General features: G+C 40.2%; 1 protein-coding gene across 6 annotated transcripts in view; it reads right to left on the bottom strand.

Moving 5' to 3' along the window:
• LOC113907654 (zinc finger protein 26) overlaps nucleotides 1-17,800 on the bottom strand; it is a 70,845-nt gene that overhangs the window by 22,597 nt on the left and 30,448 nt on the right. For 2 of the 6 annotated variants that reach the window (XM_027567180.1, XM_027567181.1), the window contains exons 1-2: nucleotides 5,181-5,407; nucleotides 3,485-3,597 (exon numbers count right to left, since the gene is read on the bottom strand). The exons of 1 other annotated variant lie outside the window; for it this stretch is intronic. Coding sequence is in view for 3 of the 5 variants with exons in the window: in XM_027567177.1 (XP_027422978.1) it covers nucleotides 135-149 (15 nt within the window). In the remaining 2 variants the exon portion in view is untranslated. Of the gene's footprint in view, nucleotides 1-134; nucleotides 328-3,484; nucleotides 3,745-5,180; nucleotides 5,414-17,800 lie in introns of those variants that run through there. 3 more of the 6 variants (XM_027567177.1, XM_027567179.1, XM_027567178.1) reach the window with 3 other exon arrangements.

Below are 17,800 nucleotides of genomic sequence, written 5' to 3' on the forward strand. Positions count from 1 at the left end.
TTTTGTCCCAGTTTGGATCTTCCATTCTGAGGGTATCTTCCCCTGACTTCTTAACAATGTAATATTTCGTTTTTCACTCTTACATACTCCTTCTAATCCCCTGGAAAAATAATGAGGAATAAACACAAACTCACCTGTAACATGGTCATTTCTGCAGCCTGTGTGAGATGGTCAGCAAGTCTGAGTTTTGTTCAGTCCTGTGGCCTCTGCTTCTACCCTGAAGCTCTGGAGTGAGGTCTTTAACACCAGGAATGAATTTCTCTGCTGGGAATGCCTTTCTTGTCTCACACGAGCAGGCTTATTTGTGGGGAACCAGGATCTGTGAACCTGGGGACCAATGCACTTCAATTGGTATATTCATAGTGCACCTAAAATCCCTTCCTTTCTTGCTGGGAAATAGGAATTGATAATCATCTAATGCCAGAGTGTCTTTTCTGTATAACTGACACAGGACTACCAGGGATAGAAATAGAATGTGATACAAAAGAATGGCAGAAGTGCATGTCTCTGCACACAGATAAAGATTACTCAGCAGAAGTAATCCTGAGATTCAGTTAATGTCCACTGAGGACACTGAGGGACAGTGCTGGGAAGGACAAGGCAGCTTTGTGTTACATAGACTTTTGGAAAGCTTATAGATCTAAGTTTTAATCAACTTTTTCCTTTTCCTGGCTTTGTGACTTTGGGTAAGAACAAATAGAAAACTAAGGTTTAAAATCTATAACCTTCCTAATTTATGTCTGCCAATCATATCAATTTCTAAAGGAAGTATGTTAAATTCAGATTGGCCAGTTTTTCCTTGTACTTCTGTTGATGTTTTGATTATATGCTTAAAGTTATGTTGTTTGAAGCACAGAGATTATATATTTCTGGAGAATTAATCTTTAGTTGCTATGTAATGCCATGGGGATTCTGAGGAATAAATGAGATATTAAAGGGAAAGTGACTAGTTTCTGGCAATAACAATAGCTCTCACATCTGAGTGTTTTCAGTATATAAGACAAAATACTAAACACTTTATAACAACCCTCACAGACAACCCAAAAGGCATTTGACAAAAAAGCATTAAAAATCTCCATTTTATAGAACAAAAAATGAAACTTAGAGTGTGCCAATGACTGCACAACTATTAAGTATCAGCAATGAATGCTATTCTCTTTTTTGCTATGTTCAGGGTTGTTGACATTTAGTTGCTTAGTCGTGTCTGACTCTTTTTCAAACTCCATGGACTATAGCCCTCCAGGCTCCTCTGTCCGTTGGATTTCCCAGACGAGAATACTAGAGTAGGTTGCCATTTCCTTCCCCAGGGATCTTCCTGACCCAGGGATCAAACCTGCGTCTCCTCAATTGTCAGGTGGATTCTTTTATGACTGAACCACCTGGGAAGTCCTACATTCAAGATATTTACTTCCAAAATCATACAGTTATTGTGTGTATTCATGTACAGATATGTTCACACACTCACCCTACATCTCAGAATTAGCTCTTATTTCCATGCACACATTCTGTCACCTTAGTTCCACAGAAACACAAATGAAGAACAGCCTGCTCATCCCTATGACACACTAAAGCAGCACTTCAAACACCAGCCTCTTCCCTTTCATGTCTTCCTGTGATTCAGCCCTTGGTATCAACTCAGAAATACATATTGAAGTTCTTTCCAGTTACACAAGAAATGATTCCTTTACATACCCTAAATTGTGAAAATATATTCATTTTAGAACTGGAACTGGCACACATAAGAACTAAACAAAGAGAGTCATAATTATTACAGAAGTAAAATATGATGACAAAACTTAGAAATGTATATAAACTAAATAAGAAAAATTTCTTTCTTGTGACCAAACATAACCACTCTTAAGAGGTGGTATAAACAATCTGGATATTTTTAACAAAAATATAAGGTCACATTTAAAAACTGTTTTTGCTTTCTTCCCACTATGCAAACCATCTTTCCAGGTCAACAGACATAGTACTGTAATATCAACAGCTTCTTATTTAAACAAATAAAAAGGTAGAAAAAAAATATGTATATCAGGAAAAAATACATAAAATATAGAAATATACATGACAAGAAATGTATACAGTTCATAGGCTAAAGCAAACTAAAACCACCGATGGGGACTATAAAAACAGACTTCCTCACACACAAATTGGTCTTTCTAGGACAGAAAAACTTCATAATTCAGCCCTGAATGATTTATATTTTTAGTCAATTCCAATCACAATCTCAAAAAAAATTTTTTTAACAAGCAATTCTAAAGTTCACCTGGAAGAAAAAAAGGTACAGGAACAGCTTTGGACATTTTTGGGAAACACAAGATAATGAGTGTAAATAGGTCCATGTAATATTAACATATATTGTAAAATTATATTAAAAAAAGTATTTCATACTGTCTCCACAAAAGATTTACAGCTAAATAAACCATAACAGCCCCAATATGTAAATCTCTCACGCAATAAATGTGGCACTTCACACCCAAAGTAAAACCCGATTACTTAATGAATAGGAGAAGTGATTAACACTTGAAAGAAAATAAAGCCAGATATCTATCTCATATATTACAACAAACTACAGTTGACCCTTGAACAATTTGAGGGTTAGGGACACTAACCCACCTCACCACCCATGCATTCAAAAATCCTCAAATAATATTATAGTCAGCCCTCTATATCCAAGGTTCATATCTGCAGATTCAACCAACCTCTGATCATACAGTACTGTGGTATTTATTGAAAAAAAACTGCATATAAGTGGACCCACGCATTTCATACCCCTATTTTTCAAGGGTCAACTGTACTTTCAGAGGGATCAGAACTTAAAATAATGAAAACCATGATAGTGCCTAAAGAAAACACAAGTGAGTATTTGTGTAGTTTGGGGGAAAATGTCCCTACACATGCTACAAAGGCAAAAGTAAAAAAATGTTACTTAAAAGCCAATAGATTTAACCATTAAAAAAAAGTAATAACCTCTGTGTGGTTCAAGAAAAGTCAATCATAATACAAACATACACACATACCCCAGACAAGGATGATACACCTCTAGTAAATAAATAGGTCATTTCCTTTGTGTTACACTTTCACTTTATTTCATGGAATAAAAATTAAGCAGGCAGCCAAATTCACAATGTGATCTTTAAATTTCCTTTGTCAGAAACTACTTGGCAAAGTTTAGTTGGGTTTCAGAGAAAATTTATCAAGAGTAGAGAGAAATGTTGAAATGAGGCATAAGAATCTGAGGTGGAAAAAGTGTGATAAGCCATCAGTGTGGTAGTTTTTAAAAATTTGATATTAACTGCTCAGCACAATAGATTCGACCTTATTTTCATTTAATTTATACAAATGTTTTTGCAGGTTGGCTCTTGAGAGAGCTCTCCCTGAGTGCTCTTCCCCTTGACTTCCATGTATTCCTTCAGCAAATGGAAGCCTACCCCCTCCGCTATAGAATTTGACCCTTTTAACTTCATGGGTTTGAGTTTACCTCAGCAGTTTCCTGCACAGCACTGCAGTTCTCCCCATGACATGCTCACGTTCACCTGCAGGAGGAAGGGGCACCTTCATCATCATCCCAAAGTTCCCACTCAGCATCAAGTCCTGTGGAATTACAAGGGAAAAAGAACAACGAAAAGTGACATTTACTCACACCTATCATGTGCCAGGCTTCCCTGGTGGCTCAGTGGTGAAGAACTTGCCTGCCAATGCAGGAGACACAGGTGGGATCCCTGGGTTGGGAAGATCCCCTAGAGAAGGAAATGGCAACCCACTCCAGTAATCTTGCCTAGGAAATCTTGAGGACAGAGAAGCCTTGCCCACCTGCAGTCCATGTGGTCCCCAAAGAGTCAGACACAATGTAGCAACTAAACAACTATGTGCCAGATATTCTATATACCACGCTGTCTTTTTCGATGCATTCAGCATTCATTACAGAAGTAATACTGCACAAAAGTTCATGTGCCCCAAACAGATGATATATGCAAGAATGGTAGATTGGGGCCACTGGTTCCATGCAGTCTACCCCAGGGCCTGTGACCAAAGATCCACAGCAGCAGTAGAAAGAGGGATGGGCAAATGTCTTGGGCGTCCCTGTTTATATTCCCAGTATATGCATGATAGAGTCCCCTGTCCAGGGATGATGGCAGCAGGGCAGACTAAGGAGAAAAATAAGAGAAAGAAAAGATTTCAGGGGCAAGTTGAAAGAACTCCCCCGGAAAGGTCAAACTCCCCACTTGGGACAAAAAATATCCCACTTGGGATCGTAAGGGCTTTAAGCAGGATATGCAGCATATTCCCAATTTTGTTGTTTTTTTCTTAAAGGGAACAAATAAGGTTATTAACAATATACACACATTTATTGACTAAAAGATGTACAAAACGTTAGCAGTGACTATTTTCTGTTGATGGGATCATGAATGATTTTCATTTGAATCTGTTTATCAATACTCTAAACTGACGACAGTGAACATATTTTAAAATCCTTAATCCAAGAAAACAGGCAAGCAAAGTAGTTTCAGTCCAGCACCATGTGGTTGAAATAAACAGTAAGGAATCAATAAGTAATCAATAAAATAATGTGTTTTAATGACTGCAAAAAGCTTCCAAGCTAGGGAAGAAAAGGTCATTTCTTGCCACTCCCTCGGTTTCAGATGAAAAGCCTGAGACCCAGGAACTGTGAGTTGACTGTTTCAAGTGGCAGTTGTGGGTCAAAGTCAGAGACAAGGCTTGAGGCCAACGCTGTCCTCACCGCATTAGCAACTGTCAAAGTTGTCTGGCTTTTTTGTTAGTAGAGACGCCTCGGAAAAAATCCTACTGATAAAAGCAGAGGCAAGCTGGGTGGAGCCGGGATGGAGGCGAACAATCGGGTCGCCCCGCGTACACGCCCAGGGTGCCCCCACGACTGGCCGTGTGTCCCGAAGGTCGCGCGCGGCCGGGCACGCGCGTGGGAGACACCACCTGTACGAGCCGGTCTGGAAGGAAACGTCAAGATGCTCAGCACTGGCCGCGGCGGAGGAAGGGCCTCCCCCCACTGCTAAAGCCCACCGGTGCCTACCGCAACCCAGCCACTGAGATCCAGGCCGAAATGCGGACGCCCACTTGCAGCCCTGGCACGACCCCCAACCCGGCCCCCACGAGCCCTCTCAGCCCCCGCCGCCCGCCCCACAGGGATCCAGCCCCGGAACCTGCAAAAAATGCCTCGGACCACGGACGCGCCGGACGGGGACCTGGACCCAAGTGACCGCCCCGCCCCCGGGCTTTGCGCGACCCGGGCAGATCCGCGGGATTCCCGACGGCCTGGAGCCTAGCTGGGGAACAGCGCGCGCACGAGCACGCGGACACTTGCACAGTGGCCTCTCGCGTGGTGGCGAAGGACAAAGAGAGGGTCCAAGCCGGCTGCAGAGGGTTGCGCGTGCGCGCGGGAAAGGCCCTGCCGAACTACACTTCCCAGGAGGCCCTGGGACACGCAGCGTCAGGAGTCGCTGGAACGCGGGTCGGTCTTGGAGAAAACAGAAAAATAATTGTAACACATTTATGGAAAACAGATAATAAAGCACAAAAAAAGCGAAGTTAATCTATAACTCAAGTGCAGTGGGGTAGGTTATAATTTTCACTATTTTTTTTTTTTTTTAAAGAGAGTAAAAGGCAGGATGAAAAAAGAAAATGCAGAGCCACAGACACTTAAGAGATTGAGAATCCACTCTGTATTAATAAATTCTAAATTCTTTATGGTTCTCAAGGAGTAGATGTGTCAGATTTGATCCGAGAAACGAGAAAACCTGGACGTGAATAAAAATGAAGACAGTATCAGGGAATCTGTGCCGAAAAGTATCCATTATTGCGTTTCCAATGAATTCTTTCAAACATCCAGTGATCAGAGAACTCTTATATTTAAATAGTTTTAGAGGAATTAGAAGAAGGAGAAGTTTCTATTTATTAAATAGCATAAAGGTACCAAAATGGACAAATCATGATTTAAAAGGAAGCACAGACAGAACTTGATTATTGCTGCCCATGCAAAAATACTGAGAAGTTATCAACAGATAATTTTTTGTAGGATATTTTGTTAATATTTTGTAGAAATAGAAATATTTTCGTAGACTGGAAACCAAGTGGATTCTATTCTAGAAATATAAGGGTAATCAGGGTATATATTAACATAAGTAAATAAGTTAAAGGGAAAAACTGATATTACCTCCACGAGATGAAAAAAATGTTTAACTGAAAAAATACATTATAGGTTTTAAAATATAAATTAAAAAAATTGTTTCCTAATTTAGCCTAATTGAAAAAATATCCATTTCAACTATTAAACCACTATGCTGCTTAAAGGTGGAATATCATTAGGAGTTAGGAACAAGGGATCCATACTCAGGATTCAGATTTTTTTTTTAACCAGGCTAATACTGGTAATTTCCTGGTGCTCCAGTGATTAGAACTCCTTGCTTCCACTGCAGGGAGCTCGGGTTTGATCCCTGGTGGGGGAACTAACCAAGATCCCACAAGCCTGAGTGGCATTGGGAGCAACAGAGTCTTAATCACTGGACAGCCAGGGAAGTACCCCCTACCATGCTGTTCTGAAGAGAAAACTATTCGAACTAATAAATGAATTCAGTATAATTGCAGTAGAAGATTGTAGATATCCTTTATCACCTTAAAAGGAAGTTACTTTCCATTTTGAATTTGTTAAGGACTTGGTCCTGAAGAATGGCTGGAATATATTGAATATTTTTCTTTAGCTGTATAGGTAAATAAATATGTATTTTATAATAACCTATTTCTGCTTTAAGATTAATAAACTTCAATATTAAATTATCTTGTGTTGGGAGCCGCTTTAGGCATTACTGACAAAATGGAGGCACAGCCCCAACTCCCTCTCCTTGTCCCGCAGGCATGGACCCGGGATGAAGGAGTTAGGCCTTGTGATCCTGACTTGTTTTTTCCTCCCCACAGCTGAGTTGACTGAAAAGAATATTAAGGTGCTTATTGTTCTTGAGAGGAGCATGAGAAGGCACAAAGCCTTCTGCAGCTGTGCTCAGAGAATAATTCATAAAGTTAATCTTTGACATTCGTTCAAGGACCTTTACAAAAGAGTGTTCCAGGATGAGCACGTAGGCCGCAGCTTGAGGCTATGGGAGGGATTGCTATCTGAAACCTATTTGTGAGGGAAATGTTTATGGCAAAGGAGTTTGCTGAATTTAGGGCTTAGGAATAATTAAAATAGTTAGAAGCTAAAGATTTAAGGAATGTTGTAATGTTAGCATATTTTACTATAGCTTCTAGAGATTAGGAATTTTGGAGATATTAGTGGTTAGAAGCCTTTTAGAGAAAGTGAGCTCAGGATACTAGGGGCAAACAGGATTTAGAAAGATAAGAAATAAACTGAGGAATGTGGTATGCAGCTCAGACATTAGCATGAGTTACTATGTATTCACAAGGACACATGAGAAGTAGATAAGAGAATTGCTGAGGCAGGAACTCCTTTTGAGGGGCAACAATGATTTATGGAGACAACAAATCTGGGTCAGGGGGAACTGAAAATGTCAAACCTCTGACCTGATGCTTTTGTAAAAGTATAAAAGAGAATCTTAAGCTTGAAATAAATATGCAGTCTAAGAAAACTGAGAGGCTGCTTCGTTTCTCGCCGACACCGCCCATCCCTTCAGGCCGATTCCCTGGCTGCTGGAGCTGGACTCTGGCAATCTTGAACATATTATTTACTTATAAAGTTGAACAATACTGTCCTTTTTTGTGTTGGTCCAGTTGTCGTTCAGTTGCTATGTCCAACTCTTTGTGACCCTATGGATTGCAGCATACCAGGCTCTTCTGTCCTCCCTCCAGTATCTCCTGCAGTTTGCTCAAATTCATGTCCATTGAGTCAGTGATGGCATGCAAACATGTCATCCTATGCCACCCTCTTAAATCTTTCCCATCATTAGAGCTTTTTTCCCCAGTGAATTGGCTCTTATTGGAGCTTCAGACTCAGCATCAGTCCTTCCAATGAATATTCAGGGTTGATTTCCTTTAGGATTGACTGGTTTGATCTTACTGAAGTCCAAGGGACTCTCAGGAGCCTTCTCCAGTGCCACAGTTAGAAAGCATCAATTCTTCGCTGTTCAGCCTTCTTTATGGTCCAACTCTCACATTCATACATGATGACTGGGAAAACCATAGCTTTGACTAATGAACCTTTGTCAGGAAAGTGATGTCTTTGCTTTTTAATATGCTGTCTAGGTTTGTCATGGCTTTCCTTCCAAGGAGCAAACATCTTTTAATTTCATGGCACCTGTCACCATCCACACTGACTTTGCAGCCCAAGAAAATAAAATATGTCACTGCTTCCACTTTTTCTCCATCTATTTGCTCTGAAGTGATGGGACTGTATGCTATGATCTTAGTTTTTTGAATGTTGAGTTTCAAGCCACCTTTTTTATTCTCCTCTTTCACCAAGAGGCTCTTTAGTTTCTCTTCACTTTCTGCCATTAGAGTGGTATCATCTGCACATCTGAGGTTGTCTATACTTCTTCCAGCAATCTTGATTCCAGCTTGTGATTCATCCAGCCCAGCATTTTGCATGATGTACTCTGCATGTGTGTGTGCTCAGTCGCTCAGTTGTGTCCAACTCTTTGTGACCCCATGAACTGTAGCCTACCAGACTCCTCTGTCCATGGGATTTTCCAGGCAAGAATACTGGTTTGGGTTGCCATTTCCTTCTCCAGTGAGTACTCTGCCTCTAAGTTAAACAGGCACGGTGGCAATACACAGCCTTGTCATACTCCTTTCCCAAACTGGCATCAGTTTTTTCATGTCTGATTCTAACTGGTCCAGTTACTCTTCTACATAATAGATCATGTCACAATTTAGTGGCTTATTATATCTCACACTTTCCCGGGTCAGAAATTCAAGATAACCTCAGCTAGGCAATTTTTGTCTTAGGATCTTTCATGTGATTGCAATTAGTTGATAGCTGGAGCTAGACCAGCAGGTGCTGTAACACTTGGGGTGGTGTAGGCATCTCTCACTCTTCCAGTAGTCTCAGGCCTCTTTAGTTCATCTCTTTGTGTGAGCTGTTTGCACCTCTTCATAGCACAGCAGCCTCAGGGCAGTTGGACTGCTTACCTGGCAGCTGAAATTCTTCATCAGGAAGAGCTTCTGTGAACAAGGTGGGAACTGCATCTCCTTTTATGACCTGGGCTTGGAAGTCTCACAGCTTCATTTCTGCTGCAATCTGCTGTCTATGAACAATTCACTAGCCCATCTGGATTCGAGAGGCAGGGGACACAGACCTCTCCTCCCCATGGAAAAAGTGACAAAATCATATTGTCACACTGAAAGAGGTTGCTGTGTAAGAGGTGCTCTTGTAGTCATCTTAGGAATACACAACTTACCACAGTCCTCTGGCTTTGACAGTTGATATCTGCAAACTATAACTATCTTCTGTTCCAAGACCCCAAATGTCTCATTACATTGTGGCATCAGATTGATCAGTCTCATTCCAGAAATCAGGCCCTGCCTGGGGTGAGGCTCTTCAGGACTTCTCCCTTGGATACAACTCTTACGTGCTATTTCTCTCAATCAAAGTACCTGTTATCTTCATCTTACACACATGTAATGCAATAGTAAGACACTACTATTCCAAACTGGGGACAACAGGAGTCCTCATACAGCAGTTGCTGGGGATAGAGCAGCCACTGATCCATAGAAATTCCAAATCATGCTAGGTATATGTTACCAGTTCACTGCTCATGTAGAGTTCTCCATACCTCTTAGCAGCACCTTAGATCTTGGTTCTGCTGAGTCATCCTTCTTTATTCATAAAATGTGATCCATATTTGCCGTTGAGTATCTTTTTCAGCCTCCTTCCTGTCCAAAAATGATTGGGAGCCCAAAGATCTCTTTTTTATTTTGTCCAGCATTTGTCTTTTTCATTTCAAGGTAATTTGGCTGTTTTTATTTAGTTTTCATTAAAACATTTTTATTTAGTTAGTTATTGTTTTGGCTGTGCTGGGTCTTTGTTGTAGCATGGGCTTTTCTCTAGTTGTGGTGAGTGGGGACTACTCTCTAGTTGTGGTGCACAGGTTTCTCATTGCAGTGGCTTCTCTTGCTGCAGAGCATGGGCTCTAGGGTCTGGGGGCTTCATTAATTGTGGCTCCTGGGCTTTAGGACACAGGCTCAATAGTTGTGTCACTAGGGCTTAGTTTCTCCACAGCATGTGAAAACTTCCCAGACCAGGGATCGAACATGTGTCTCCTGCATTGGCAGGCTGATTTTTTACCACTGAGTCACCAGGGAAGCCCCAGTATGGCTGTTTTTTAAAACTTTGTGGTGTATATGTATATATTTATACTATCTTTCTGTTTACAATTAGCTTTCACTTGTTCCTCTTCTTGCTGGGAACCCTACAATTAGCCATTGTTGTTTAGTCTCTAAGTTGTGTCTGACTCTTTGGGACCCCATGGACTGTAGCCCACCAGATTCCTCTGTCCATGGGATTTCCATTACTTGTGGTTGGAGGCATGCTAACTAAAGGGATAAAATGAGTGTCTAATAAAGAAAAATGGTGAAATTGGAACTTGTTTGAGTAGAAAGAAAAATACAGGACAAAATTACATAAGTATGGCTAATTGTAGGGCTTCCCAGGTGGATCACTGGAAAAGAATCCACCTGCCAATGCAGGAGACACAGGTTGGATGCCTGGGTTGAGAAGATTCCCCTGGACAAGGAAATTACAACCCATTCCAGTATTCTTGCCTGGGAAATTCCAGAGGAAACTTGTGAGCTACAGTCCACTGGATCACAAAAGAGTCAGATATGACTGAGTGACTGAGCAGGCATGCATATATCCTCAAAATATTATTTTAGGGATAAGACTTTGTCTTAGGGATAAGTCTTTGTTATCCCTTTCTTTGTCATGGAAGGTCTGTTTTTTTTATGAGAAATTTCACAGAGGCTTTCTTGTAAGATCTTTTTTTCCCCTCTGAAGAGGTACATGAGGTACCCTCTGAGATTTTCCTGAAATCTTCCCTAAGGATCTTTTGATCCCTGAGAACCTTTCTTGCTTTAAGAATGCTTTCCTGGAATAAAAGACTGTATTGAGCCACTGATAATTCCTCATGGAGTGGTTCGTTTTTCAGTTCCTCTCTCCACTCTCATATTGTTATGAAAAGTGAAAGTTTTTAGTCGTTCAGTTGTGTCTGACTCTTTGTGACCCCATGGACTATAGCCTGCCAAGCTCTTCTGTGGAATTCTTCTGCAAGAATACTGGAGCAGGTAGCCATTCCCTTCTCCAGGGGATCTTACTGACCCAGGGATTGAACCCAGGTCTACCTGCATTGCAGACAGCATTCTTTGATGTCTGAGCTACCAGAGAAGTAGCATGAGAATAAGGCAGGTAGCACAGTAACACTGTGCATAGAAAACTCTCAGCTCTACCATTAGAGGTCATTATGTTATTGAACCGAACTTGGGTCCACTTGCTACCACCCAGCAAAGCCAAGCTACTGACACCAGGTTGTGGTGAAGGGAAGTGCAGTGTTTACAGCAGGTGCCCAATGTGGGGCCAAGCAAGGTGCATGGTTGGCTATTGCTTGATGGCTTTCAGGGAAAGTTTTTAAAGATAGGGTGAAGGAGAGGGATTACAAGGTTTGTGATCAGCCTGTGGACATTCTTCTGATTGGTTGGTGGTGAGGTAATCAGGGCTCAACATCATCAATCTTCTGGTTCCAATCTGTCTGGGGCCTGCGTCCTGGTGTTCAGCATATACTTAACTTTTCCGTCTGCTGCAGGTTTCAGTATCTGCAAAACATTTCAAAGGATATAGCTCAGAACATTATCTATAGCCCCTGAAAGAAAGAAAGAAAGTGTAGTCGCTCAGTCGTTTCTGACTCTTGGTGACCCCATGGGCTTTAGTCTGCTGGGCTCTTCTGTCCATGGAATTCTCTAGGCAAGAGTACTGGAGTGGATTGCCATTTCCTTCTCCAAGGGATCTTCCTGACCCAGGGATTGAACCTGGGTCTCCAGCATTGCAGACAGATTCTTTACTGTCTGAGCTACAAGGGAAGCCCGTGAAGGGGAACTAAAGGTCTTTGACTTTAGCAGCTAAACTATTATTATTTAGTCTTGCTTGACTATTTTCCTTTCTTTCTGCATTTTCTTACTTCTCTGACTAAATTTCTTCTTTGGAACTTGGGGAAGGCCTAGGAGGCTAAGGGGCTTACCTTGTGGCTCACACAGTAAAGAATCGGTCTGCAATGTAGGAGAGCCAGGTTCAATCCCTGGGTTGGGAAGATCCCTTGGAGAAGGAAATGGCAACCCACTCCAGTATTCTTGCCTAGAGAATCCCATGGACAGAGGAGCCTGGGAGGCTACAGTCCATGGGGCCGCAAAGTGTAGGACACAACTGAGCAACTAACACACACACATACACTAAGAGGCTGAAGTTTTTGTACAGATAAGAGGCAGGGGGAGGACATGGATGGGAGTGGTGTTCTGTTTTGGGAAGACCCCATAGGGTCCTGCTTGATTCATTAAATGACAGTACTGAGAAACGTTCTGTGGCTTATAACAAAACACCTTTTCTCCCATGTTCCCATAATGCTTTCCTCATATCCCTTTAAGCCTCCATCAACAACCTCCTTTAGGATCTTTAGGCTCTTCTAATATCCTTCCAAAGGGCTCTTCAGTCTTTCACTAATATTTGCCTCAGAAGTCTGCCACATTCTTCTCACCGCCCAGAGCCAAAATCAGTGGCAGATGTTTTAAGATTTTGTTTCAGTAGTATCCCACTTCAAAGAACAAATTTCTATTCCAGTCAGTACTGCTGCCTAAAGTGTCACCCCAAACTATAGCATAGATAACAACAAAGGGGTTACATCTCTTGTGATTTCTGTGGATCAGGAGTTCAGGGAGGTTTCCTCATGCATTTGCTGTCCTTACGTGGCTGGAGCTGGGGAGTGTGGTGCTGGAGGATGTGGGGGATGAATGAGCATCTTTTCCTCTCCATGGAGCCTGAGCCCAGTCTCTCTCCCGGGATTCTCTGAGGTTTCTCCATGATGGGCTGCTCACAGGGCCACATAAGCTTCAAGAACATGTGTTCCAGTGAGGAAAGCAGAAGCACTTTCTCCACTCTCTTTTAGCTACAGACTAATCACCAGCCAACAAGACTCTAAGTGGGAGGACTGGCACAATCACATTGTAGAAGAAGATGCAAGATGGGACATATTGTTACAGTTAACTTTGGAAAATAAAATTTGCCACATATGTAAAAAATGGTTCATTTTTGGTAATTTCATATAGTTCAACCTAATATAGACATGAACAAATGTGTGGGGAAAGAAACAAACTCGAATTCCATTTTATTCAGAAGTTTTAAATCTATTAGGCTGTCCTCTAATTTTTTTCTATTGTGTCTATCCAAGAAACATAATTTTCTATTGTGTCTATTTTTTGGTGTGAAGGTTATGGAGGATTGTAAAATGAATTTGAGAGTAATCTATTCTTTAAAAAATTTCTAGTACTGCTTGTATAACATAATGGTGATCAAGTGTTTCAATGTTTGGTAACAGTTTACTGTTCAATAATCTAAGCTTGTTACATTTCATTGAGGGAAGTTTTTGACTGCAATTCAGTTTCCTTATTTGCTATTTATTCATTGTTTTAGTTTTCTGCTTTGTCAATTATGGTAATGTATAATTTGCAAGAAAATTGAAAATTTTAATCTAAAATGTCATATTTAGTGGCCTGTGGTTATCCTTAGTATTTCCCTATTATTTTAAAGAATCTAAATTACCTGTATTTATGTCCCTTTTTATGTAATTTTAGTTAAAAGGCCTTCTCATGAATGTTCATGAATCTATCTGAGAAACAGAAAATTACAAATTATTAATATTTGGAATCTTTGTTTGCAGTTCCTCCTTTTCAACTTACCTCTTCCTCACAAAGGCAGACACTATCCTAAATATTTTGGTTATCATTATCTTGCTTTTTAATTCATCATCTTATCACTTACACATATGTGCCTAAGTAATATATAATTCCATTTCACTTTATTGGCCTTTAACTATGGTGTTATGTTATACACAGCCATCTGAGAATGACTTTTCTCAATACTGTATATCTAGGACATAAACATATTGTTTATTCAATTGTAGTTTATTTCATAGTTATATAATATTCCACTGACTATTTCATTGACTGTACATAATAGTTTATTCATTCTCCTTTTACATCTTTATTAGATTAATTTTGTTTTAATTGAAAATTTTATTGAGATAATTGCAAATTCACCTGCAGTGTAAAAAACACAAAGAGATCTCTTATACAATTTCCCCAGTTTACTCCAATGTTAACATTTTGCAAAACTGTAGTATAATATCACAGCCAGAGTGTTGACAGTAATACAATCCACAAGACTTAACTGTTTTCCAGTTTTACTTAACACTCATTTGTGTGTGTATTAAGTTCTATTTTATCACCTGTGTGTTTATGTAGGGTTTCACAGGTAGCATGAGTGATAAAAGAACCCACCTGCAAGATGCAGGAGATGTAGGTTTGATCTCCGAGTTGGGAAAATCCCCTGAAGTAGGAAATGTTTATGTATTAATGACTACACTTAAGATACAGAGCAGTTCCAACACTACAAAACTTATTTTGTATTTTGATACTTTTGAAAATGAATTCAGTGTATTAAATCCTATTTTATGAAAACTTTGTGGTGTGTAATAGAATTGATGTGGATAATCTGACGTGACATCCAAAGACCTTGCTAAATTCATTTTTCTCTTCCTAACTGTATCATTTACAAATAATTTCATGCTATTAAAAAGTTGAATAAATACTACAGAAACACAGAATTTAAAAAATTGTAAAGAATTCCTAAATACCTTTTATCTATATTTACACAACATTTACATTTGACCACATCTACTTTCTCTATAAAAGAACATATTTTTCTTTAAAGGTATGAGCATGAGTTGCAGGTGTGAGTTCTCTACACTCCCCAAAGCTTCAGTGAGTGTCTCCAACAAGTTCGTTCTATTATCTAATGACAGTAAAATTATAAAATTGAGGAAATTAATGCAAACACAGCACTATTATTTAGCATACAAAACTTATCCAGATTCCATCAGTTGCCCAGAAAATGTCCAAGAAACAATGTGGGTTCATTGTGCAGTGCCCTGTCCCTTTAAGTGTTTAAACTGGAGCAGCCTTTTAGCCTCTGTCTTTTACATCCTCAATATTTTAAAAATTGCATGTCATTGTCATGGTAAATGGCCCAAACTTGGTGTTTGGTATTGCCTCATAATTTAGATTCAGGTTATGCATTTTGGGCTGGAATAATATATAAATGATGTTGTGCCCTCCTCTGAGAATCAGAGCAACCAGTTCCCTGATATTTGATTGTACCAATAGTTGCAATATTAGTTTTGTTTAATTAAGGTGGTAAATGCCAGATTTCTTGTTTTCCAACTATAAGCAGTAAGCATTTTGTGGAAAGATGTTCTGAAACTAATGAAACTGTCACCTAGTTTTAGCATTCATGGATGACTCTTGCCTTAAAGAATCACTGTGCTGGCTACCAAGCTGTGAGTTTCTAATCTGTCATTTCCTTTTGTATTTATTGATAGTCAATTTTTAAACGAGTTTTCCCTTCTTCCCTAGTTGTTTATACATATACAATTATATATCAATGCAGATATATGCATTTTTATTTTATTCTTTTGAGTTGTAACCTGTTATTATTTGGTCCCAGTTTTGACCAAAGCCTTAGAGCTGTTTGTGATACCCTTTGGGGCTTGTTCTGTGGCCTAACGTGTGATCTGTGCTGCACAATATTTCACAGTACTTGGAGAGTATGCATTCTTCTGCAGTGGAGCCGAGTGGCTCACCTGTCTGTTAGGTCCAGCTGGTTTAGAGTATTGTGCAAGTTGCCTGTTTCCCTGTCAAGTGTTATGGGTTCAGTTGTTCCACCACAAAAGAGATATGTTGGAGTCTTCACCCCCCATCTCAGAATGTGACTTTAGAGACAGGGTCTTTATAGGGATAATCAAGTTCAAATGGTCATTAGGGTGGGCCCTAAACCAATGAAACTGGTGCATGCATGTGTGTGTTCAGTTGTGTACAACTCTTTGCAACCCTGTGGGCTGTAGCTCACCAGGCTCCTCTGTTCATGGAATTTTCCAGGCAGGAACTGGAGTGGGTTGCCATTTCCTTCTCTAATATGACTGGTATCTTTATAAAAAGAAAAAATTTAAACACAAATTAGACACACATAGGAGAAAATGATGTGGAGAGACAAAGGGAAAAGATCAATATGCAGAAGTCAAAGAGAGGCTTGGAGCAGATTCTTCCCTCAGAATCTGCCAACTCTGTTGGCACCTTGACTTCAGATTTCTGGCCCCCAGAACTATGAAATATATGAAAAATAAATTTTTGTTGCTTAAACTACTTGTTTTGCAGTACCTTGTTACAGCAGTCTAGAAAATGTGTAAGATTTTGGTTGCAAAATAAGGTGTTGCTTTAGCAAATACGTAAAAATCTGGAAGTGGCTTTGGAATTGGCAACTGATGGAAGAGTTTTGAGGTACTTGATAGAAAAAGCCCAGATTGCTTTGAGGGCATTATTGGTAGAAATACGAGAATGTTAAGGTACTACTGGTGAGATGTCAGATAAAAATGAAGGACATGTTATTGGAAATTGGAGAAAAGTGGGAGATAACTTGACTGACATGTGTTTCAGTGGACAGAGGACAGAACTTGTGAGTGACGAATTGGGATATTTAGCTGCAGAGATTTCTAAGCCAGGTGTTGAAGTCATGACTTAACTTTTCCTTGATGTTGATAGTAAAACATGGGAGGACAGAGATAAACTGAGACTGTATTGTTAAGCAAAAGGAACTAGACTGCAAAGGTTTGGAAGACTCTCAGCTTACTCATATTGCAAAAAGCAAGAAAGCAAGCTCTGGAGAGAACACCAAGCATGTGGCCAGACACTGTTTGCTCAAAAGATTATGGGTATGTGACTTATGAATCCAATCAATCATTTCGGTAAAAATGCTACCAACTTGGACTCAAAGGAATAGAAAGGTTAAAATGAAGGAACTGTCAAACTTCTGAGATTCTACAGGCAGGAAACAGGTTGATAGAGCTTTCTAGCTGTGGACACAGACTGAGGGTGGGGCCACTTTCTTGGTTCCAGAAGGCGAAGCCTCCTTTTCAATTCCAGAGAGCTGCCCCACTATTCAGAATTAAAGATTCAGGGCCACCATCCTACTGGGCTTAGAGGACAGAACATTTAGCCACAGATGATTATTCTCAGACCTTAACATCTAATGGAATTTACCCTGCTAGTTTTGGGGCTTCTCTGGGACTCATAACACCCCTTATCCTGACAATTTCTTCCTTTTGAAATAGGAATGTCTATCCCATGCCTATCTGATTATTGTATTTTGGTAGCAGATGACTCTTTTGGTTTCATAGGTTCACAAATGGAGAGGAATATTGCCCCAGGATGAATCATATCCCAAATCTCACCCATATCTGATTTGGATGAGATTCTGGATTTAGAGTTGATGCTGGAGTGGATTAACATTGGGTGGGGAGGAAATGTTGGGCAGGGGTGAATGCACTTTGCATGTGAGAAGGACATGAATTTGGTGGGGTTGGGGGGCAGGAGGGCCGACTGTTATGGATTGAATTGCATCCTGTCAAAAATACATTGAATTCCTAACCCCCAGTATCTCAGAATGTGGATTAGAGACAGGGCCTCTACAGAGATAATTAAGTTAAAATTAGGTCAATAGAATGAG

The sequence above is a fragment of the Bos indicus x Bos taurus genome, chromosome 17 (assembly GCF_003369695.1).
Source record: "Bos indicus x Bos taurus breed Angus x Brahman F1 hybrid chromosome 17, Bos_hybrid_MaternalHap_v2.0, whole genome shotgun sequence".
Lineage (NCBI taxonomy): Eukaryota > Metazoa > Chordata > Mammalia > Artiodactyla > Bovidae > Bos > Bos indicus x Bos taurus.